The 24,436-nt window shown below is 31.6% G+C and overlaps 6 protein-coding genes across 6 annotated transcripts; 5 read left to right on the top strand and 1 right to left on the bottom strand.

Moving 5' to 3' along the window:
- Positions 1-238: 238 nt before the first annotated feature.
- On the top strand, positions 239-8,232 carry Epg5 (ectopic P-granules autophagy protein 5). The gene is made up of 6 exons (XM_070646852.1): positions 239-400; positions 511-2,425; positions 2,507-4,766; positions 4,908-6,522; positions 6,593-7,379; positions 7,467-8,232. Exons 1-6 carry the CDS (start codon positions 374-376, stop codon positions 8,147-8,149), a joined length of 7,287 nt encoding a protein of 2,428 aa, XP_070502953.1. The 5' UTR covers positions 239-373; the 3' UTR covers positions 8,150-8,232.
- A 387-nt stretch (positions 8,233-8,619) lies between these two features.
- On the top strand, positions 8,620-9,492 carry Lipt2 (Lipoyl(octanoyl) transferase 2). The gene is made up of 2 exons (XM_070646921.1): positions 8,620-8,852; positions 8,911-9,492. Exons 1-2 carry the CDS (start codon positions 8,696-8,698, stop codon positions 9,453-9,455), a joined length of 702 nt encoding a protein of 233 aa, XP_070503022.1. The 5' UTR covers positions 8,620-8,695; the 3' UTR covers positions 9,456-9,492.
- Positions 9,472-11,240, bottom strand: Atg14 (autophagy related protein 14). Its single transcript, XM_070646899.1, has 3 exons — positions 10,972-11,240; positions 10,773-10,905; positions 9,472-10,714 (listed from the first exon to the last, which is right to left on the bottom strand). Exons 1-3 carry the CDS (start codon positions 11,015-11,017, stop codon positions 9,526-9,528), a joined length of 1,368 nt encoding a protein of 455 aa, XP_070503000.1. The 5' UTR covers positions 11,018-11,240; the 3' UTR covers positions 9,472-9,525.
- A 539-nt stretch (positions 11,241-11,779) lies between these two features.
- Positions 11,780-13,757, top strand: LOC139095519 (serendipity locus protein H-1-like). Its single transcript, XM_070646897.1, has 5 exons — positions 11,780-12,181; positions 12,250-12,890; positions 12,949-13,203; positions 13,258-13,588; positions 13,654-13,757. Exons 1-5 carry the CDS (start codon positions 12,004-12,006, stop codon positions 13,659-13,661), a joined length of 1,413 nt encoding a protein of 470 aa, XP_070502998.1. The 5' UTR covers positions 11,780-12,003; the 3' UTR covers positions 13,662-13,757.
- Positions 13,758-14,177: 420 nt separating this feature from the next.
- sel (canopy family protein seele) lies at positions 14,178-15,243 on the top strand. Its single transcript, XM_070646924.1, has 3 exons — positions 14,178-14,338; positions 14,426-14,721; positions 14,792-15,243. Exons 1-3 carry the CDS (start codon positions 14,251-14,253, stop codon positions 15,035-15,037), a joined length of 630 nt encoding a protein of 209 aa, XP_070503025.1. The 5' UTR covers positions 14,178-14,250; the 3' UTR covers positions 15,038-15,243.
- A 3,616-nt stretch (positions 15,244-18,859) lies between these two features.
- Mlc2 (myosin light chain 2) lies at positions 18,860-21,899 on the top strand. Its single transcript, XM_070646923.1, has 3 exons — positions 18,860-19,018; positions 21,156-21,372; positions 21,448-21,899. The coding sequence occupies exons 1-3, from the start codon at positions 19,016-19,018 to the stop codon at positions 21,870-21,872; spliced, it is 645 nt and encodes a 214-aa protein (XP_070503024.1). The 5' UTR covers positions 18,860-19,015; the 3' UTR covers positions 21,873-21,899.
- The last annotated feature ends 2,537 nt before the right edge of the window (positions 21,900-24,436 follow it).

Below are 24,436 nucleotides of genomic sequence, written 5' to 3'. Positions count from 1 at the left end.
ACTTTTTGTTTACAAAATTTAACGGACTTCTGAAATTTGAATTTTTTGAACTTCAAAGCATGCTGAAGTTCAAAATTATTTTCGTTAAATTTTTAAATTTTAATGGCAAAAAAGGAAAAAATTGCGAAAAACTTTAATTAGCTTAACAACTCGTAAATAATGTGATTAGTGCATCATTTTTATAAGATTTACAATATGAAGGACATAACAGACAATAGGAGTCCAAAGTGCAGAAGCTAACTGCTCAAGTTTAGTGTAAAAAGCTAAAAACAAATAAATAACAAAGAAAGAAAGTTTTTATCAGACTTATTTTAAGTGTTTTCCAGGAAGTAACGTTATATTACAATTAAGTTAAAATAATTAAAACAGTGAAATGGAGTGTCAGAAGCCAAAACATCGTGTAAGATATAATTATTATAGTTTTATTGTTGTTTTAAAATTACGTAGTAGAACAAAGGCCACAAAAAATGATAAAAAGTATTAATAATAGGATTTAATCATCATTTTTAGAAAAAGAAAAAGGCAAAAAATCATGAATCCGACACCCTGGAGTGTTCATCATCATTAGACTCATTTGATGTCGATTTAAAGGAACTGGAAGATTTATGCACCGCAATGAAATCTGATTCGCAGACTGAAATCTTAGAAGTGACGAATGAGATTATAAATGAGCTAGAAACGGAAGAAAACATTGAAAGCATAAATAATCAAGAGACAGAAGAGAACATTGAAAGCATAAATTCCGAGAATGAACAAGAAGAAAGCCTGAATGATATAGAGTGTATACCAAGTGCCCCAAGTGCACCAGTAGAGGACATTTCAAAGCCAAATGTATTTTCATTTCCATTGGTCAACGAGAATTTATACCCAGATTTAAAGGAAGCTGAAATAGCTACAGTTTCATGTGACAAAGTCCTTTCGCCAGTAACAATGAAACCATTCACACATGAACAATTAGAATCTCTTTATTCAATTAGCGAAATTGATCAAGTCTGTAGATTCGAAGTAGAATTTGTCGAGAGAGAATTAAAAGATATGTCACTGCAAGAACATCCTTTATATATCCTATTAAAGAAATACGCTCGATCTAGAACTCGATTCCTGCAAAATACCAATGATGCAGAACATACTATGGGAAAATTAGAAGAAAATTACAAGCGCATATGGTCAATACAAAAGAAAGTAGCATCTAGTCATGGATATTGCTCTTGTGGTAAAGTCTTGTATGCCTCACATAATTACCAAGTCGCTGTGTTCTGTGAAGATGCTTTTTCAGAAATGGACCAACATATGAAGAATATTCAAGTGATGACTTCAATTAATCATGTCAAGTTTTCACAAGAATGTGCTTTATTTCATCGACAAATAGAGCAAATTATTAATGAGCTGATAAATGCTGACGTTTTCAAACACATATCAAATGATTCACCTATTGCGCTCAATGAAAAAATCGATAATTACGACTTGAGACTGAAAGTTACAGATTTACGAAATTACGTATCAATTCTATTCAAGTTCCTTCGAGAAATGCCACAAGATAAAAAGTTAGAATCAGATGTACAGAATTGGATTAAGCAATTGATATCATTACAGTTAAGAATTGCTACATGGGAAGATCATGTCTTTATACTTTTTCATATTTTAAGATGCCTTGATGGTGTTGGAAATTGGGCATCGAGTTTTGTTCAAATTCCGTCTATTGGAGATGAATCTTATAAGTACGAGCTGTTAGGGACACCAGATATCCATCACTGCATATCAGTGCTGCAAATCCTCCTTATGCCAATTAATAAACGACCTGTATTCCTTGAAGAACATCTTAAGGATGTAATATCCACAAAGAACAAGAGTGAAAAGGATTTGTGGATATTAGTTGATTCCGATGGAGAAGAAGGAAGTTCGTCAACAGAAGATTGCAGTAAATTAAGAGAAAGTGACATAGTTGCACTGTTTGATCAAATTCCATGGGAATTCATATTCAAAACTATGTGCTTTGCCCAAAAAGTTGGTGATTCTTATGAGATTGATCTTGAGAAAGTCTCTTTTGGACATCATGTCATAAAAGTCATAGCCTTCTCATCGAAATTTTTAGCCATTCTCAAAACTGGTCTGTTAAGCTTAACAGATCGCCATAAGCAATTTGCTAAAAGACTGGGAAAATTAATCAAAGAAACATTGTTTTACTTACGTGACATAATCAGCATATACCAAAAATCGCCATCTTATAAAGATCCTGAAGAATATCAAAGAATTCAAGTCGAATATGATGAGTTGATAATCCGTTCAGCATGCTTTATATATGAAATTCAAAAATTAAGCTTGTTCCAATATCTAGCAGACTTTCCTTATGAGCTTGTGACGACTAAAGCTCTTTGGAAGCTGTATTACTGTCTTCATAGTGGTGATTTCAGAGCTCGTACAGCAGGTAATAGTCAATTTTAATCCTTGGATTTATTTTAAATCCTACGATTTAATTTAATCTAACTCTGTTTATTCTTACTTCCAGACCCTTCCTCCTTAAAATTCGACGCAGAATTTATTGAGAGATTTAATCACGACATCGCAATGGATGACTTATTCTTCTTGCTGCATACATTCGCGAAAATGTCAGAAGGGAAAGGAAAAGAAGATTTGGAGTTCCTACATTTTATATGCCGTGACTTAATTCATATTGGTTTTATTAATGAATACACAAAAGACTTTTGCTACAATACTGTCAAGGACTTGGTGACAGACATAACGAATAAGTTTCCAGAAATTGTTGGTGATATCATTCATTACATTAAGAATAATTTATCAAGCATCGGTTCCTTAAATACTTATATACTTAAGTCACTTCCAATCCACAAGTGGCGACCAACACAAAAAGATTTGGAATTATTTTCATCGTGGCTTTTAAACTATGATTTTGACACAGTCGAAAGCTCAACAGCACGTTTCATTATTGCTTCAATTAATTGGAATTTTGATCACGAAAATCAACTTTTTCTTCCGCACGAAATTCATGTCAGAATGGCTCATTTAATATGTGAAGTATACATGAAATATGTTGGCGAAATCATCAAAGGTGATTTCAATGAGACGAAATTTTTGGGAAAAGTGACGAAAAATTCGACAAAGAAGGATAAATTTTCTGTTTGGTGCTGGTCAATGATCTCCTTGTTGAGATTACATCAAATGGACATAAATCCAAGTGCTGTGATTAAAAATACAAATACTCTAAATAGTTTACCAGAATTTGAGGAATTAAGTGTTGTGTATCAAGGCGCAATTGACAACAAGCCACTTGCGATCTACATCTCATTCCTAATTTCTCGATATGGACATTCGGTGCCACAAATTTGTCATCGTGGATTTGAGCAACTTAAGCAATTGCTGGTTGACCATCGATATCCAAAAGTGATTCGTTGCTTGGAACTGATTATTCCACTTTTTATGGAATGCGTTGAAAGCTTCCTTCAGTGTGAAGCTTATCTGAATATTTTAGAGACCTTAATTAAGGCTGATAAGACAAATGGAATTGTATCGAAGGATAAAACTGATAGCAAAGTCACAATTTTAAAACTTTTAGGAAATATGATTTTAAATCAATTAAATTCTTATCAAAAATATGGATGGACTTCCCCATGTGAAATAACTTATTTATGGATCAACTCATTTTTGAAACTTAAAAATTGGCACAAAGACGATAGAATAATTTGGATACTCGAAATAATTTGTCAATTTTCATATCCATTTAGTGACACATTGCAGATGATTAAGGAAGTACTAAGAACACATGTTCAGACAATTGCTATAACAAAGACTCCAAAGTCATCAGGTCTATTGAGTCTAGTAATGTCTGAAGAACTTGACATTTTATATTCGCCATTTAGTGAAGCTCCAACATTGTCACTGCTGATTCTTGAATGTGAGCATGAGAATATTGAAATTAATACTGGATATTGGAATGACTTGATCTATCATCTGTCTGTCCAGAATGACTCATCATTGGAAAACGTTCACAAAAGTGTTATAAGCACTAAGCAATTGACGTCATTTCCACTCAAGTCTTTGGTGATCTACAAACTTGCCAAATTAATTTGTGGCTGTTCTGCACAAAACTTCATCTTTCCAATAATTTGTCAGCAGTTCTTCACACTTTATTTTGCACGTGTCTTTATAGACATTTCGAATGATTCGAGAGCTATTCAAGAGAAATTTTATGATTTTGACATATCTTTAATGAAGAAGCTTAAGAGAAAGCTTGAAGAGTCTGAAAAGTACCACAGTGACATAGCCACAAATGAGGCATCAGGTGATAAATCTCAGTTCCATACAAATCTATCGAAAATATTTAAAACCTTTTTATTGTGGCTGGAAGAGAATCAACTGAACAGCATGATGCAGAAGAACATCATTTTACCTCCTTTATATGAAGGACAGAAGCTGAAGTTGATATTTCAAGGCAATAAGACACATTGGACTGAATTTATTGACATAATGGAGTTGAGAAAACTTCAAAAGACAAATTGTGAATGGTGGCTTAAATTTTGCATGCGAGTGAACACAGCAGTTCCTTTAGATGTTTCTAATGATGATGAGGAATGTGGAAGCATCCAGGACATTACAAAGAAAATTTGTGAAAGACTTAAAAGTTCTGGAAAGTCAACAAAACCACCTCCAGAATTCGTTAGGAAATCCTTACATATGGGTAAAATTGACTTGTCAAAGGACACATTGAGGCTGTTCCGTAGTGAGGCAAAGATTCTGAGGAAATATGCGCAGTAAGTTCAAAATGTCATTTTTAACGTTCATTAATTATTTTAATCTTGTTTCATGTACTAAAATAATGAGTACTTAATTCAAATTTCTATTCATCGGTTTTTGATATAAAATTAATTTAATTTCCTTTATTCCATCTACAGTCAATTCACAATGGCAGTGAATGAGCATAAAGCAGTTGATGCAGTTTATCGTGACTCTGTCAGATGTGCCTACACAAATGAAGCAACATTTAGAATGAAATCGACACCATGCAGTCGACTGATAGAAAGTAATTGCTCAGGATTCTTGATGTTGAAAATAGAATTTTCGGAAATGAAACCAAATGAAGCTATAAAGTTGAAATTAGAGGATAATCGAGATTATTATAGAAAATTGGTGGCAAAGGAACTAAGTGATCCGGATTTGAAAATTACAGATGCTAATTTTTGTCTTCAAAATATTGTCCAGCAGTTGATTGAATTATTTAATGACAGTACGAAGAGTGATAAGGTATTGAAATTAAGCACAAGTCTATTTTACGAATTATTGGATGATATTGATACGGGACTTCTGGAATATCCAATAACAAATGAGTTTTATTCGAATGCTGTAGCCAAACTTGGATCATTTATTCAGCAACATGATTGTGCTGAAATGCTTAAAATCCTCAAGCTAGTTCTCCAAAAGCCAATTGCCATCAACTTATTTGCTGACATATTTGCACCGTCTATGTCCAATCCAGCAATATTCATTAGCCTGTACGAATGTCTTGTTAATCTGTATGCAAAGAATTATGAACCACAAATTTTATTCGTTCTTGTGTCTAAATTTGACATTCCAACATGGCTTCAAACTCATAGACCAAAATTAGTGGAAGTTAGTGAATTAATCAAGTTAATATTTCGTGGATTGGAACTGTGGACAATTGAGAATTCAGAACTACTTCAGGATGCATTGAGATGTCATTTAGTCCACCTGTTCATGTATCGTTTCCCTGAACATTATGGCGAAATTTTACAGTGTATTTTGACTGAATTTTCACAACAACGACTACGTCCATGCATCTTACTTGACATTTTAAATGCTTTCTATCAAAAAGCCGGATGTAGCAAAATGGACACTGAAATGTCAATGGGAAGAATGAAGGATGAAATGAGAATTTTGGCATCAAAACAGAATCTTCTACAATACAACGAGTTGCATTCAACAGCCTTAATGCTTAATCATTATTTCTATAATGAACGTCTTCAGCATGGTCTACATGGAAATTACCCGAAATTTGCCAAATATTGTGACGTCTTATCAATACTTTTTGGAACCATTGGACATGGTGTAATTTCTGCAGCAATTAAAGCTTTTCCTGAAGCTTCAGCTGACTACTTGGTTAACGAACTCTATCCATGCATATCAAACATGTATGCACCAATGTTAGTTCCTTTATACTATTCACAAAATATCAAAGATTCTCCAGCAAATTGGATACAGCAATTATCGACTGGAAATACAATTTTACAGCCTTGGTCAAATATACACACAGAGAATGCTGAAAAATTCATTCGTACTTATGCAATGTGCATTCAATACATGTTTGACATGCTTCCATCCAGCAATTTGTTGATACAACATTTGTTTACTTGGTATATCGAATATTTTGCTAATAAGACGACACCGAAGCATGTTTTGGCACCAATTCAACTACTCCTGACTAAAATGCCTTTTGAACGATTTCTTCCAACATTGCAGCATATGGAAGGATTCAATAGAGTTTTGATGGATGTACGTAAAATATTATTGACCCAAAATTTTCAAATGTTTATTTACCGTTAAATTTTATTTTCATTCACAGTATGTTCCTGACTGTCACACGTTTCTTGGAAATATATTTTTAAGAATCCCGTGGACACAATGGCTTTCTGTCCAGCTTCCATCATTAGATTACTCAACATCCCAGAGAATTATGGCGATTCTGTTAACGACAATCATTAAATTATCATTTGAACCAAAAGTTCGTGAAAGTATAAGAATACTTCAACTGTTGCAAGATGCTGTAAAATATTCATGGATGATTCTTGATTATAAGGATGTAGAAAATGTCCTTGACTGGTTTGTCATGTCAGCGGAACCTTCAGTTATTATGAAAATTCCGTCAGAACATGAAACTGTCGACATGAACATCCACATGCTTCTGCAAACTGTATCATGCATGCGAATAAGTCCAAGAGATGCTCAAAGTGTTCAACAAACATCTTTAACTGCAAAACGTATGATTTATGTTCGATCTGTTGTTCGATTATTTAAGAGTTGTGATGCCAAACTTCATCAATTAGTCAGCACAGAAAAAGGGAAACAAATGTTTAATGATGCATTCATTGAGTTCCTGAATTTGATTGATTCATGTGTTGTTGATGAAATGGAAGCGACAAATCTCGTCATCACAATAACTGATGACATGTCAGCTCCAGAAAGTACAGCTAAGCTGTTCCTTAGTGGAATTCAAGCATGGCAAAATGGAAGCAAAGTTGGAAGTATGACACTGTGCTGCTTCCTGAATGCTTTAAAAATTCATAAATATTGGACATTACAAATGTTTCAAGTAATGGAATCAAGCTTGTTGAATTACATGAGAGTATCTGGTAAGTGATTAAATAAATCTCGGAATTAAAAATTAATCCTAGGATTTAATTTCAAGATTAAACTCAAAATTTGATTTCTCATTCCAGAAACTGTTCCAAATCATCAGCCATCATGGATGAATGCTCTTGAACGTCTTCCACTGCGAATAAATTATGATCTTAATGTCATGGTTGAACGTGAATTATACTTAACAATTCATTTACTGTCAATCACAAAAATGTCTTCAAGTATCAACAATAATGATCGACTGGAATATTTAATTGATTTGCAGACAAAGCTGTCATCACAAAAGACGACTGAACAAACTGAAGCTGGATATTGCTTGCTATGGTGCTTCCTTTTATTGAGTTATGGATATGTTTTAAAGAGCTTTTGTAATGCAGAGAAGCAATTGAGGATTATTGCGAAATATCTTCAATTTACTTATAGTCAAAATGAGACATGGGGTGATGGATTGCTTGGTGCAATTGGATTGAAAAAGGATCCACAAACGAATGAGAAGAAAATTTTAATGCGATGCTTTGCGTGCGGAGCTTTAGCTTTAATTGGTACCAATATTGAGTTCGAAAGTGCTACAAATGACCTGAAAACGTTCCTCAATCAAAAGAAATTTGCCGATATTAAAATGAAAGGTCTTCAAGCTATTAGCTTAATAGAGGATAAACGAGGAACAATCTGCATTGATTTCACTGATGTCATATGTAAAATTGTGCGAATATTCTACAATGATTCATACTTTAATAACATAGAAAAATTATACAATTGGTGATATGTCCTAATCTGATACTGATTAAATTGATTTGTGATTAATAATCCATAAATAAAAATTTTATTTCCAATTATCAATGATAATCTCGTCTTTTTCGAATATCATTTACAGAACAGCTGTAACGAAATTTTTAAAAACGAAAATGTATTTTAGGACCGACTGAATTTTGTAGCTAATTATTCAAAGATACATATCTTATAGGTATTCATTTTGTCCATTAATTCATTTTCTGGATCTTCTTGAATAGTAAGTAAATAAATGACCGTTATTATCAAAAAATTCAAATTTATTTTTCCAAATATTTTCTGTTCGTTATTTTTCAAATTTATTTTGACAGTTACTATTTTAGTTCAAATTTTGAACTTGAGTTGGTCACTTGATTCTGTGGATATTTTGGTCTCTAATTCTACAGGATATTTGCTTCTGGATCTGCAAAAATGCGCTTTGCCGTATGCATAACTTAATTTTCCTGCGTATATAAGACTGTATGTACAAAATTGTTACTTCATTTGAGTACGAAATATGAATTTTAGACTGTAAATCACAATGACATCAAAATTAGTGCACATATTAAATGCTGGACGAACGCCTTATCGGGAAGGATTGAATCTACAGAGGTTTATATCCAACCAAATCATTGAAAATAAATGGAAATATCAAAATGTTTTGATTCTCACAGAACATGAACCAGTATACACGATTGGTAACTCTCGTGACTTAATCAATTTTATCATAGCTTAATTAATGATTTTAACTTGTAGGAATAAGAACTAATAACTATAATAAGGAAGATGAAGAGAGGCTAAAGAAACTCGGTGCTGATTTTTACAAAACAAGTCGAGGAGGTCTAATAACATTTCACGGTCCAGGACAGCTTATATCATATCCAATATTGAATCTCAAAAATTTCCATCAAAGTGTTCGTTGGTATGTTGGCAAGATTGAAAAGTCTATAATCGATTTATGCCAAAAGTACGACTTAGAGGCTGAAATAACAAAAGATACAGGTGTGTGGATTGAAGGCAAACGAAAAATATGTGCAATTGGTATTCATGTCTCGCGACATGTCACAAGCCATGGATTAGCACTTAATTGTAATACGGATTTAAACTGGTTTAATCACATCGTTCCTTGTGGACTAGAAGGTAAAGAAGTTACATCACTGTCTAAAGAATGTAAACAAGATGTGTCCAAAGATGACGTTATACCGAATTACATAGACAGCTTTGAGAAAATATTCGATTGCCAAACAGTCAATATTGATAAGGAAGAAGTAGACGAAATCAAGAGACTGTCAAAAGAATAAAGATAAGCCACAAAAATTGTTTATTTCTTAAATTTAATTATATTTTTTTTATTACTCAATAATAATTATTTTATTTGTTCCATCGATTCCAAAACAGCGAATGAGCAACATTCGAAATATTATTCATAATTGTTGAAGACATTGCAGTTTCTTGTGGTTGTGGCATTGTCGCATTCAATACCTCAATATTTGATGGAATATTTGCTATTTCCCAATCTCTTTGGGTGTCGTCATCATCACTGTCAAAATCACTCATATCATGTTCGTCTTTGAGATCAGTAAATCCATTAAATGATAAAGATATAGAGTCACCGCCACCACTGGCGATTTCTTCTAAGCTCTCTTTACGATCACTTATTATGTGAAGGATATTTCGAAGATTTTCTATGATAAATGATGAATGTATATTTGATTTTGGTATATTCTGCATATATCCAATATAAGCAACAATGTAATTTAATTTATTAATTTTTTTACGAAATTGTTGTTCATTTAAATTCACTTTAACAAAGTCATCGGATGTAATTTTGTAAGGTAGTCTAACGTCTAAGTAAAAACTAAGTGAATTAATTAGCTGAGCTATAAATGTGAGAGCAGCTACAATACTATATGTTTTATGAGTTAATCGTATCGTTCCTTCATCATTTTGTGCAGCATTTGAATGATTCTTACTATGTACTAGCCACTTAGAGTATTCATAAAAGTAGTTTCCATTCGATGGTATTCTTGGACCATTTGCTATTACAAACTCTTTGGTGAAATAGTCACTGCCGAGACTCTCATCATTTGATGGAAGTATTGCATTTGCATCTTTGTCAATCTCATGTTGAAATGAATTTTTGCTGACTTTTACTTTAATTGGGAATATGTACTCAATTAATTTGTCTACATTAATACGACGTAGATTTTTCAATTGTTCCATTTGTTCCTGACTCTTTTTCCTTAATTCTTCATTCTTTTCAACGGCAACCATCACATATTCGCCCAATTTATTGACCTTATCCTCGTATTTTGGAAGTATTATTTTCATGGAACGGTTCTTTTCATGATTCTCTTTCTTGACTTCCTGCAACTTTTGAATACTTTCCTTCTTTTCCTTAATTAAGTTAACTAAGAGAACATTTTGTTTGCGAGTTTTTAAAATTCCATTGCGCAAATTCTCGAGCTTTTTGAGCACTTGAAATTGCTTCATAAACTGATTGTTCAATAAGAGCTGTGCATTCTTAAGATTCTTCAATTTCTGCTGTTTATCCACGAACCTAATTGAAATTAATAATTAATGAGCATTTTGCTTTCTGGATCATAATTTTCACATACCTCTCCTCTGAGTTTCTATAAGCAAATAGACCTAGGCTGAGACATCTCGAACATATGATCTTAAACTTGTGGTTCATACAAAGAGTACATAAATAAGTATTGCTATTTTTATTGACTGGTTTTGACTCTATTTCTGGATGTGTCAAAAAGAACTTAATTAGTAAATATTCACTAATGTTTACTTAATCTGGCTACTTACCTATCTGGAATCTTTCTGGAGGCGACTGTTCTTCATTATTACTCATTTTTTATGCCTTAATTTCTATCAAAAATACGTCATAATATTTAAACAAATTAAAAACTTTTGTTTCACTATAATTTCTCTTATAATTATTGATCCAAAATCATTTACTATGATTTCATGGTTTACACTTTAATTACGTTATATTTTCTAGCTGTTTAAGCTGTTGTTAGAGTAAAAATTTAAATAAATTAATAAAGACAACAAAAAAGGAAATCGATGTTGTTGTTGTTGTGTATGAAAACTTTCTTATACAAAGAAAAGTTCAATTTTTTCTAGTTTGTTGACATATTTGGCATGGCTTTTCTATAAAGTTTTGTTTTATTTACTTTTTTACATTAAAAGCTGTTCTAAATATGCTATAATTAATGAAATTATGAAAGTTTAACGTTTTAGTACAGGATTTTGAAATTCTGTAACGGTCACTTTGATTTCAAATTTTTATTGTTCTGAGTTGAAAAAATGTTCAAATTTTAAATTTTTTGATTTTACTGAAATTAACTTATTTTAAACTTCCTTGACGTGAATATAATCGATATAAAGTGCTAATTAATCAAAAAGAATTCATTCTGAATTGTTAAAGTGACAAATAGGGAAAAAAAATCCAAAATTTTCAAAATATCGACAAAAATTTCTTGAAAAGATCCAGTAAAAACATCGAAGAATCCAGGAAATTTCACAATCAGCATAAATAAGTCATTGCGTATGTTCAACATTTTGAGGATAATTTTGCAATATTTTTCGTGAGTTCAGATCATACAGAATTCTTAGTACAGAATGATTCTTATTAAAATTATTAATATTTCGGAAATTTAGGTGATGTTTCTGACAATTGAGTAAGAAATGCCTAAATTAATTATAGGGAAGCTACTGATTTAAAGTAATATTTATTTTGCGTATCATAATTGACTTAATTTGCGGATATTTTCGGTAAATTTCACTCACATAACCAACATAACAAAAACAAACAAAAAGGGGAAATAAACAAAAATGCAGAGCAATAAAGTGAGTAAGATTAAACGAGAGGATCTGAGTGATCAAGAAGCTGATTTAATAAATGGAGCATCTATAGTGATAAAAAAAGAAAATTCCAAGCATCACAGTATGAGTGAATTATTCTACTTTGAACCTCAACAAAAGACGACGGAGCCACTGACTTCAGAATTGAGTAAATAGACCTATTTACAGCTATACATGAGAATATTTACTATTTATAATACATTCTTCTTATTTTAGATAATTCAGCGGATGAATATAATAACATAGAAATATTATGTCCAAAGTCAGAATGTCGTGATGTGGATATATTTAGTGATAGACAGTCATTTGAGGAACATTATAAAGGAACTCATAAGGACAAAGTAGTATTTGGATGTGTAGCGTGTGATTATAGCTGCAAAAAGTATAACATGTTAAAGAATCATTTCAAGAAGCATATTTTAAAGAAATTCCAATGTAATCAATGTATGGACACATTTCCTCAAAAAAGTCAATTAAACAGTCATAAAACTATAGAACATAATCTAAGAGTCTGTAGATGTAAGCAAGAGTTTGATAGTATAGAGGCATATTTAGAGCACAAAAGTAAGGAATGTCAAAGTGTGATGAAAACAAAGCTTAATACTTCAGGATCATTAGAATGTAAGGATTGTAAGAAAAGTTTCACATCCTCATCATCACTATTTACTCACCGTAAAATGCACAATGAACAGCCTAAATTCAAATGCCAAATTTGTCAAAAGGAATTTTTCCAAAAAATCAACTTAACTAACCATACCAAGACTCATAATGCTCAAAATCGATCATATAGTTGCAGCAAATGTGATAAAAAATTCTTCGAACGATCTCATCTACAAAGGCATCAAAACTTCCATAATGTATGTTCTCATTATCTCTCTATAGTTCCCATTAATTATATTATTAATCATTATATAGATGTCAAGGGACTTCAAATGCACAGAGTGTGGAAAATTTTATAAAACCGAAAGATGCTTAAAAGTACATAAGCAGGTTCATTCTGATAAGCGTCCGTTTCGATGTGATCTCTGCCATAAAGGCTTCCTATCATCAACTAAATTAAAGCAGCACACAAATGTTCATTTTAATATAAGGCCCTTCCAATGCAAGCATTGTCCACGTGATTTCACAAATTATCCAAATCTACTCAAGCATACCATAAGGAGGCATAAGGTATGATGGATATTCGTTACTGTCTATCAGATGTTAATGGTTGTATTGTTTCAGGTTGATCATCGAACTGGCAAGCCTATTGTCAAAATTCCAGACTATGTCACGAACAAAAAGAAGAAGAAGAATGAGATTGATATCCAAGAGAATTTTCAAGACTCGCCAATTCTAATGTCGGATGAAGGACTGAATGATCATCACGATATTAACATTATACACATATCTGACGAAGATTTTAGTCAACTACCATTGTCGTCGGCTAATTTTGATGATAATGAGGACTCGGCTATGCATAATTATAGTTCGATGATATTAGATATTGATCAGGAATTTAGTGACTTTCAGTTACTAAGTCCGGAAAAGACACATGACTGGAATAATATGATTGGTAAGGAACTGGATTATTAATGGGCTAACTTGCTCTAATTGAGACATTTTCTTTATGTTTTACAGATTTGTGAGAGTGAAAACATTTCCCTAAGCTTATTTTTGTACGATAAGAGATACTTTTTTTTATATTTTTGATAAATAAAACTATGAATTTGTGATAAATTGTAGAGGACGTATTTTAGCTTAGTTGAAATGATGATGATCATTTTGTAATAGTGAAAAATCTAGTACTTCATGATTATACCAAGAATTTGTGAATATGGTTTCAGTTTGTCCATAAGTGCAGGTGTATCGATGTCACTTGATGTCTATTATTAGTTTCAGGAATGTTATGAGGATGTTGACAACATTTAGAAAAGGATACACAAAATGACCATGAAATCATCTGTTTAAATTGACTGATATTGTCCCGAATATCAAGATTCAATCAAAAATCAACAGGGTTTACTTAAATCCGAAGATTAAAATTTAATCTCAAGATTTATTTAATCCTCGAAATTAATTTCTTCAAGTTCAATGACATTCTAGATTTTTCGTCTATAGCAACAAGTGCGCTGCATAAACACACAGTTTGGTGACGTTTTCATACTATCTAGAGTATTTAAGACACATACGTCCAATGAAAATTCAACAAATAGTAGATGATAACACGGAATCGACATGAAAGGACACAAGTCATTATTTTTAATTTTATTTATAGCAAAATTAGCATTAGCTCAGTATGATGGAACTGAGAATCTATTTCTTGGTAAGTGACTAATAGTCTGTAGATGAATATTCAACAAGTTGTCAAATTTATAAATGGCAAAATAATGATTTATAAATGAAATTATAGGTAATGTGGATGGGAAAATAGTTAAATGTTTAGTTTGTGAGCATACAGTTAATGAAGTTAAGGATGCACAGGCAAAAGTCGATCCAAAAAAGAAAGCCGAAGTAAAAAGCGGTCGTTTTAATCCAGACGGAACATTGTCAGGAACTTTAATAGAATTTAGAAAAAGTGAACAATACTTGACTGAGCTTTTTGAGGGCGATGATGGAATTTGCAAGACTATGGATGATTACGCAAAGGCTAAATATAAATCAGATGGCCGACTTGTCGTTTTAAAAATGTTTGTTGACGGAGGAATGGTAAGTCAAAGAAGACACTTAGAATGTCTATAAATAGCTGATCATTTCTCTCTGTTTTACTTTCATCTAGAATCCACTCATGTCCGAAGTTGATTTTGTGCAAGATCAGGATCTCAACAAGTCACTTAAGCATTACTGTTTGGAAGTTTTGGATGAATTTGATGAAGTATTTTTAGAATATTTCATGGCTCCCAAATTGGTCGACGATGTTGCACACCAAATTTGCACAGAAAGAACAAAATTATGTAGCGAGAAGGAAGTTGAGGAAGAAGAGGATTTAGAAGCCGACAGCTATTTACTCGAGAAAGAGCTATAAGACTAATTAATTGCAACAAAAAAAAATTAACACATTCCAAAAAAGACAAATAAACAAATTTAAATGGTGCTGGGTAAAGTGCTTTCTAACGTTACGGCTGTTATGAACACGTCATTCGTTTCAATTAAGTAGACGTAAGACTTTTTGATAAGAAATAAAGTATAATACATAAATTTTTTGATAGAGAAAAAAAAAATCGGTTTTTTGATCATTTTGGAAATTCTGTGATTGCGTCAGTTGAATGATTTACAGTCATTGTGAAAGTCTGTCATGCCAAAAAGAATTTTAAATGTTCATATACCCTCAATCTATGTGTGAAATTGCCTACAGAACAAAATATTATACTTTTTTTATATTTTGCTTCTATTTCTTCACGATCATGTATTAAGGCACAAAAAAAAGTATATTTCAGATGTGTCTTGCAATCCGTCTGTGTGATTCACAGTCCCTGTATCTATTTTTGTACCTATTTATGTATATGAGAGAAAGAAATAGAAGTAAATGAATGAGTTTGAAAGATTTTTCACGTTTGTAAGTTTTTCTCTTTTTTGTAAGAAAAATAAATTCCTCATTGACACCTCTAGTGGAAATACGGGTCGATTGCTTATGATCTCCATTAATTTGAATCTTAGGACTGTCCTAGCTTGACCCCAAAACTCCTCTGATCCTAATATCCATAAATATATCTCTCATGTCAAAAAGATCCAGAAACTGGAATCTTATCTCTTGATCTAGACATCTTAATCCCTGCAGATCATCCTACACATCAATCAATTCTCTAAACATTAGACATCATTTATAAACAATCCACAAAAAGGTTCATAATAACGAGATCTTCTTAATTAATACAGATGTGTGTAGGCGAAATTCCTGAACTGAACGTACAGCTTTTTTGGATCTTTTCCATGCAGTGGAAAACTTTAAGTGGCATTTATAAAGATAAATTTCATAGTCTACGAACTTTTGATTCTGAATTTCCTTAGAAAAATTTCATGTCCGTATCATCAGGAAGACTTTTTGCTATTTTGCCGTTTCCTTCAATAGAAATGTTGCGCATGGATAGTTGGCTGAATTGCAAAAATAAATCTGTACCGAAATGCCAATGCATGTTAAGAATGATCAATCAATGAAGAAAGGAGGTTTGGTTCATTAAATTAATTTATAAATTGATGCTTGGTGTAAAGCTCTGGATTTAAGAGTCAGGTATTGTTAGGCATGAATGCAATTTGTGAATTCAACATACAGGTTACGAATCATTTAAGCTTAATAGTTCGAAGAACGATGAAAATACTTTTGGGAAGTATAGTTGTATTATGAAGTCAATGATTTCATTTTCCGAGGGGTTGTCAGGGTTGTCAATGAACACTCGATGGCTTAGCAGCACTGGACTTGCTGAAATGAATCATTGGTATGGTCATGAGATCTGAAAATCCTATAATCCTTTTAATGGATGTTATTCTTCAATAATTCATGTGAGTAAGCGTAGAGAAATGAACATTTGTAGATATAGCTGCTTTACCTTAAAGTCATGAAATTTTCTCACGAACATTTATTTTTCTTTATAAATTAGCGACCAGACTAAATTGTTATATTTTAAGTAAATTTCTAAATTTATTAGCTGTGACAACTTCTCATCCAGAACCTCAAATGCTTCACTTTAGGCTGAATCTATTCATCATACCTTCCTATGTATTTTAATAAATGAACTGCAAATTAATTTAATTCAAAATATATTGAAAGAATTTTATTTTCATCCAGTTCATAAACATTGCTAAAAACAAATGCCAGCCGCAAATTTATTATAGTGGGAGATGCTGTCTTCTTCAAATAAATTTGTTTTTGTAGCACGAAAAAAACTTAGTTACTGTTCTGTATAAAATAAATATTTTTAAGCGGCTTGCTAAGGATTAATAGAGATTATTTGAAAAAAATAGATTTGAAATCAAATCAAATCAAATTTTGGAGTCAGAATCCTTTGGTAAATGTTGCAATGGTGCATATAATGTATTGTTTAGGACCGCTAATCAAGGCTACCTGAGTGGGACAATTCGGCGACTCTGGTGATCATCTAAAGATCATTCATCTAGTATGAATAGCGGTAAATTTCATATTTGCTGCAAAATTTAGCCGAAATCAACAATTAGGACACCTTCACGCACAGCCATCAATGCGACTACATTGTACTTCTCGAATTATTTGATTGAAAATATGGACAATATTTTAGAAAACTTGATTTTTCCCATTCCTACTATATTGTCGCAATCTCTAGCTATTTCCACAGCAAAAAAATAAATAAAATGAAATATTTTTACATCCCTAAAAATAAGTTTAGTCATCTAAATTCGTCTATATCTAGAATTGTCCGAATTGAACCCTTTAATTACACTTCGATTAATAATAAGCAACAGAACAATTTCATTAGTTGGAACATTCTTGAAGTTCCAATTTAGATCTTCAATCTCAAGTCAGTTTCACCTCAAAAATCATTAAATCTTAGACTTTATGCATCATTTTCAGTCTCTTGGCTGTGGAAAATTTGAATATTTTTGTCACAAAAATGGCACAATAGACAGCAGATTACCCGGGATCCACAACAAAAAAAAAATCCCATATTTTTGGATAAGTAAGGCATACTTATAAATATCCTGTCCTGATTCTTATTCCGCAAATTACTATTTGCACCTCATTCTACTTGCTGTAAACTTTAATTCTTTTTTATTTTTTGTAACGCAAACGATGGCAAGAAATGATGATAATCTCTGGTATTTTCTTCATGCAAGTTCACTCAAAGAGATGAAAAAAAATCAAAAAATAAATTATTTATATACACACATGACGATTATATTATTGCTTTTATGTATACATAATGTGTAATTTCAAGAATTTGCTCATCTTCCCATTTAATAAATGACTATATACATCCTATTTTAAGGTAATGTGTGTACTGTGCATATTTCAATGAAACAAAAAAAAAACTAAAATGGATGTAATGTTTGATGAAAAGCGCATTTTCCCGGCATAAAACTTAAAATGAACCATTAAATTTATAACGATCGAAAAATATTTGAAATTAATGATTGAACTCATTCAAAAATTTTGAACTTTGATTTTTTGAAATTTTCAATTTTTGTTTACAAAATCAAAGTTACCTTTTCGCAAATTTTAATCTTTTCACGCATATTAGCTAGCCAAATAACTGATCATCTGCAAATTTATAGTCGAAAATTGTGATATCAACATGCCAATAACTTGCAGAACAAACAGAAAGTACCTAAATCAGCAAATTATATGAATTTAGAAAATGTCATTGTTCCATATCAAAGAAACCCGTTTTAATGGACAAGTTGAGTTAGGATTGGATCACCAGGTAAGTGGTAGACGTGATGAAAATGCATGAACTGTCCGACATTCAGCGAACAGCTACATAATTTTCCCACTAAGAAAATGAACTAAAAATAGGAAAGAATCTGACTAATTTTAAATTCTTTAGGTGGTAAGTCTTACAGACACGCACAAAAAACTGATCGTAATCAAATCGTTCTCACCTGAATTGATAGAACTTTATTGGATGATAAGGAAAATCGACAAAATTTCTAAAGGGTCAGGAATGAAAAATTCCTCGATCAATACGTAAATTGTAAGCTACAAAACATTCATTAATAAATATGAATAGAAATATAACTTTTTTTTTTTGTATATACGAAGAAAGAAAGAATTGAGCTGAAGCAATGCCGATCGTTCGTGGATAGCGAAGTGTTGACGAAGGAAAAAAGACCTCGGCGGAAAATAATAATAGAGTGAATAATAGAAAACCGATGTGGTGTATATATAGCATCTGAGCCTACTAAAAAAGGAGTACATACGTGTAAATAACGAGGAATATTCGCTAGTAGACTTAAATACTATCGACTCAGATTTGACTTCAGTTGTTCTGGGGCCTTTGTGAAAACAAGTCGGAAAATAAAGAAATAATCTACAATGGTAAGTGACTGAGGGAAAATTATTATAAGTGCACATATAAGTGAACAGTAAAATGAAGTTAAAATTTGACATACTATTAATATGAAAGGAAAATATGACAAAAAATATGATGATAAATTAATGGAATTATAAACTTGAATTAAGAGATGGGATATTTAGCATGAAGTGAATAAGTCAAGTGAATATAGCACGGTGAAAAAAGAAATGAAAAAAAAGTTGTGAAAAATAAATTAAAATATGCTTGAAGGAGGACAGAAATTTACATAACATTTCAATTTGACATGCACTCGTTGCCACAAATGAGACTTTTCCGATTAAGATGTCGGTCCAAAAATTTCAGTAGACCGTTACGATATTTTGCACATGTGATGTGTGAGAAAATCAAGATTACTTAAAATTGATTGAATCATGCTTAAAAAATGACGATTTCGTAATGATTTAAATACTTTCTATACTGTCTGAATCAAATGATCATGTAGAGTGGTTATTATACATCTCCATAAATGGATATTATGAAAAATCTAAAAATAACCGTAAGGAATTTTTTGAAAAAAGACAAAAATACATAAAGCGTTGCTTTTTAGTACTCATTTTTCAAAATTAAATTTTCCGTTGAATAATAAGAAGCATTTTGAGTGATAAGAAGATTTAATTGAATTAGGAAAATATTCAATGTTGTTCACAAATGACGTGATCACCCCTTCCCATAGGTCAAAAAGTTTCAATTTGGTTGAATGAAAGGTGTCGTCACATCTTCTTATTCTATAGATAGACATCATTGTTGAACACTTTAAACTTTGAACTTTGAGCTTGCTCTATGGTTGATGAATGGATATTAAGCTATGTCATGCTTAATAATCAGATTAAATGATCCTTCTAGAAGGTTAGTCTTGAGAAATTGTACGATATCGTTCATGCATCTTCCCGACATAGACGATCGTTGTTGACTTGAATTTTGGATAGAAAATTCGGGTCGACTCCAAATATAGTTCGAGCTCTAATCCTTATTAGTATGAATTCTTCAAAAGCTAATAGCCAACATAGCCGAATTCTTACAAACTACCTTAAACCTTGTTTAAAATTAACTTTTGATTGATCTGGTCACTGTCCCGATGACTAACTCTAATGTATTTTGGTCAACTTGAGTAGGATATTGACGTTTAATTTAGAATCAGGGGCACCTTCTATACGTGATCGCTAAGATGAATGCAGGCTTAACCTGACATTTCATTTGTGGGATGATTCTTCTTTACATCCTAGAAACTTGATGTTGCAAGCACAGATTTATCATCTGTTGATTCCCAGTTGCTCTTTTTAAAATGATCACCCGCCCCCACTCATTGTTGAAAAAAAGTAAAAAGCATAAAATTGAGTAAGTTAATTACAACAGTTTAATGACTTAGAAACTGATCTACATGACTAACTCATATATAAGCCTTAAGAAACCACTTGATCATGTTATGAATAACAGCATATATTATCAGATCATAGAGATAATTTAACGAATGATTAAGAAATAGCAAGAAGAATAAAAGAAGGAATTTTTTTTTTGTTAGGAGGTGGATGAAAAAATGTCTATTTTTAGGATGAAACCTTCAGCCTACATTCAAAAAATTGGATTTCTCTCGAACCATACAAAACATCGAAATATTATTGTTACATAAAGAAAATTCACACAAAAAAAAATTTTCCTACATTTTCAAAAGAAAAGAAAATTTTTTTATTTAATCTTTTCGTATTTCGCTGATGATCGTTCGTCCAACACGCGCAACATCCTATTTTTAGAAATCATTTTTCAGTTCGCGAGAGTTTTTTTTTTTTACTTTTCCCACATTTAATTATACATCTAGATTCATAGTAGATTGCGTAAAAATTTTCTTTAGAAGCGCCGCAAAAATTGCCGTGCATGATGAGAAATTATTTGGGAGGTGAAGGGACGATAATTAAATAATTTTCATACATGACATATTCTGTCAACAAATTGCGGACGATAACTATTCATTATGATTTAATGTATGTCAAATAAGTAAGGCATGATGAGTAATGATCATGCCTTAGTACTTCAAAACATGTCAAACAACCACTAATCATTAAGATTTTCTTCATTTATTAATGGATTTATGTCTTTATTTTATAGGCTGATAAGGAGAAGAAGATTAAGAAGAAGAAGGCAAAAGAAGAAGGCTCTGCAGCTGAATCAGCTGTAGAGACCGCAGCCGAAACCCCAGCATCGGCAGCCACACCAGCATCAGAGTCACAGAGAGGATCAACTCGTGGTTCAGGCTCAAGAAGAGCAAAGAAAGCCCCATCCTCAGTTTTCGTCTTGTTCTCACAAAAGCAAATTGCTGAATTCAGTAAGTTACTTCATAACATGATCCCTAATTGATGTTGTATATTAATGCATGACTTATTATTATTATCATCAACAGAGGAAGCCTTCGCACTTATGGACAACGACAAAGATGGCGTTATTGGCAAAAATGATCTTCGTTCAACATTTGATGCTTTAGGTAAACTCTGCTCAGACAAGGAATTGGATGAGATGTTGAGTGAAGCCCAAGGTCCACTTAATTTCACACAACTCCTGACACTCTTCGCTGAACGTATGTCAGGTGGTGGCGCAACCGACGATGATGAAACCATTATTGCTGGATTCAAATCATTCGACAATGGACATGGCAAAATTGACAGTGAGAAATTACGTACCTCATTGACAAAATGGGGAGATAAATTCACAGAAGATGAGGTTGATGATGCTTTTGACCAAATGGTTATTGATGATAAGGGTATGATTGACACAGCAGCATTAATCACAATGTTAACTGGTAGCGAGGAAGGAGAAGAAGAAGAATAAACTTTTTATATAAAGAAAACAAAACTATTTAAATCTCTATCAATCATAAACATATACATAACATACTTATGAAGCAAAATGTCTTTCATCCAGCATAACGCGATTTGACTGTTGATGAAGCTTTTGTTTTTGTCAAATGGAATCTTTTCATAGAATTCACTTTTATTAGTTTCAACTCTTAAAAACTCTTTTTCTATCTAATTTATTGACGAGTTTTTTTCATTTTTTTAATTAATTTTTTTTGCTTACTTTTTTTATTGATTATTATTTATATAATATTTAATTTATTTTATTTGCCTTAATTTTGTTTCTAAAAAACTGAAAAAAAAGCCGTTAAAAAAAGAAACGAAGAAAGATATAAACGTGTAGTCGTACATAAGCCTATAATTATTACGTTTGATGTTGAATGCAAATTTCTTTAGAACTACTATATATTATGGGGAAAGAAAGATATAACAAAAAAATATGCAGAACAATGTTTTTTTTTCTTAGATAATATTCTTCATATTAATTTTCACATTTTTTTGAATCTTATTTAATTATTATTAACATTATTATGCATATACATTGCAAAGCAATTTTTTTGGTTGTTGTTTTAATCGCATATATATTTATATTTGTTGAAACGCACACGACCATCCATAAAACATACACAAAATATATAAAGAATAGAGAGAGCACAAAAACCTGCAATTAAAACGCAATGAAAAAGTTGTTAATATTGATAATTATTAAGTCACAAATATGATTTTTTTTGGCATGATTGTGAATAATATCCACAAAAAATTCAGAAAATAATTTGCACACACAAAAAACTTACGTATAATTGAAATCTTTTTAATTAAAAAAATACAAAACAAATTTAAATTATTTTGAAATGAAAATAAAAAGCTAGAAGGAAAGGCCAAAGCTTTGTTTAGGCATAAGACATTATGAGTTAATTAAGATTTTTTTTAAAATCACAAAAAAAACTTTCTGTTTTCTTTTCTAATTTTTTTTTTGCTTACCTTCCTTTACATTAACTATCTGTCTTCACTTTCAGGTTGTTGCTTCACATGCCTCCTCTTAGCACAGCATTCTTGACTTAATCTAATTATAGACTTTATACTCTAAATTCTTCTCTCTCAATTCATTCAAGTCATTTTGATCGCTTTGTGACAATTATCTAATTTTAACAACTTTATTTTGCAATTCTATCTACTTACGTGCCGTCATGCACGTCATACTTATCAAATTATATATTACATTCCTCTATGACGATGACATTTAGATTGATATTAATATATTGGGAAATATTTTGATTGCATATGTTTCAGGCGAATTGTAATTGATCTATGCGTGTGGTACGGTTCCTCATACTTCTTTCAGAATTTTCTTAAATTTTCAGATTACATAGCAGCTACCCATTTAAAATTACAAATTAAATTATTTTTAATCCGACGGATTTAATTCTTAATCTCGCAAATTAAGCCGATTTAACGAATGGCCTGTTGAGACAGACTAGATAGAGACAGTATTCCATTTGATATAGAAAATGTAATTAGCCTCTCGCACTTATGTTCCTATCTTGAAACTTCTCTTGGTGACTCTCATTGACCGGTCTAACTGGAACAAATAAACCAGGGCTTTATAAACTACTCATGCATGTCTGAGATGTCTTAGCTGATTAGCTCCTAAAATACGTGATCAATGTCACTAACCGGAAATTCAAGCAACACAAAAGATTTAAATGTAATCTTCCAGTTTCAGGCGACATCTAAGGAAGCCATCAACCAAAATTGATCAGATAACAATTACTCTGTATGGCCAGTGAAACAAACGAACAACATAATGGATTTAAATTTATTCTTCCAAATTCATCCGAAGATTTAAACTTAATCCAATTAAATTATGTAACTGAGTACATGCTTCATGAGAACAGTTATCAAATAACTTGCTATGACGTTTCCAAAACTTGATAGATAAAGCTGATTCATAATCCTTGTGTAAACATATGTGACGAGAGTTTTTAGCAATGTGCCGTGAGAGATTATATACTTTTATGACAAAAGTGACCATGAAACGTGTACACGATTGCTTATCAACCTTAAAAATAGCAAGTTGATTCTGATTTGTTTAATATTCAAGTAATTAGATGAGTATGGAGTCAGTTATTTATGGATTCTGACTCATCCCTGACATGACAGAGACTTTGTATGGTCTGATTCTGTAAAAATCATTTAGATCCAGTTAAGGGTTTCCAGATCCAGTATCCTTCGTGAAACCCTAGATCCAGTATACCTTTGATTCCCGACACTTCCTGTAAAAAAGCAGGTATATATACCTAAATAATGAAAGTAAACAATCCAAAACATCAAAGTTTGAGTGAAATTAATTCTTAATTTTTATTTTCATATTTCTACGTAAATTTATCATATAAATTACAAATTATGAGTGAATGAAAAATTACACAAAAATCTATACATTGCAATGTGCTTTAAATCTTTATCGAGAATCGTATCATTTTTTATCAGTAATTTTTCAAATCGATAATGCTTAAAAAAGGGTAATGAAAAGAAATTCAA

The sequence above is a fragment of the Chironomus tepperi genome, unplaced genomic scaffold, assembly GCF_022539635.2.
Source record: "Chironomus tepperi strain 1889 unplaced genomic scaffold, CSIRO-AGI_Ctep_v1 contig_364, whole genome shotgun sequence".
In the NCBI taxonomy this organism is placed as follows: Eukaryota; Metazoa; Arthropoda; class Insecta; order Diptera; family Chironomidae; genus Chironomus; species Chironomus tepperi.
The sequence above is the reverse complement of the archived record's forward strand: the minus strand, read 5'-3'. Positions and strand labels throughout refer to the sequence as shown.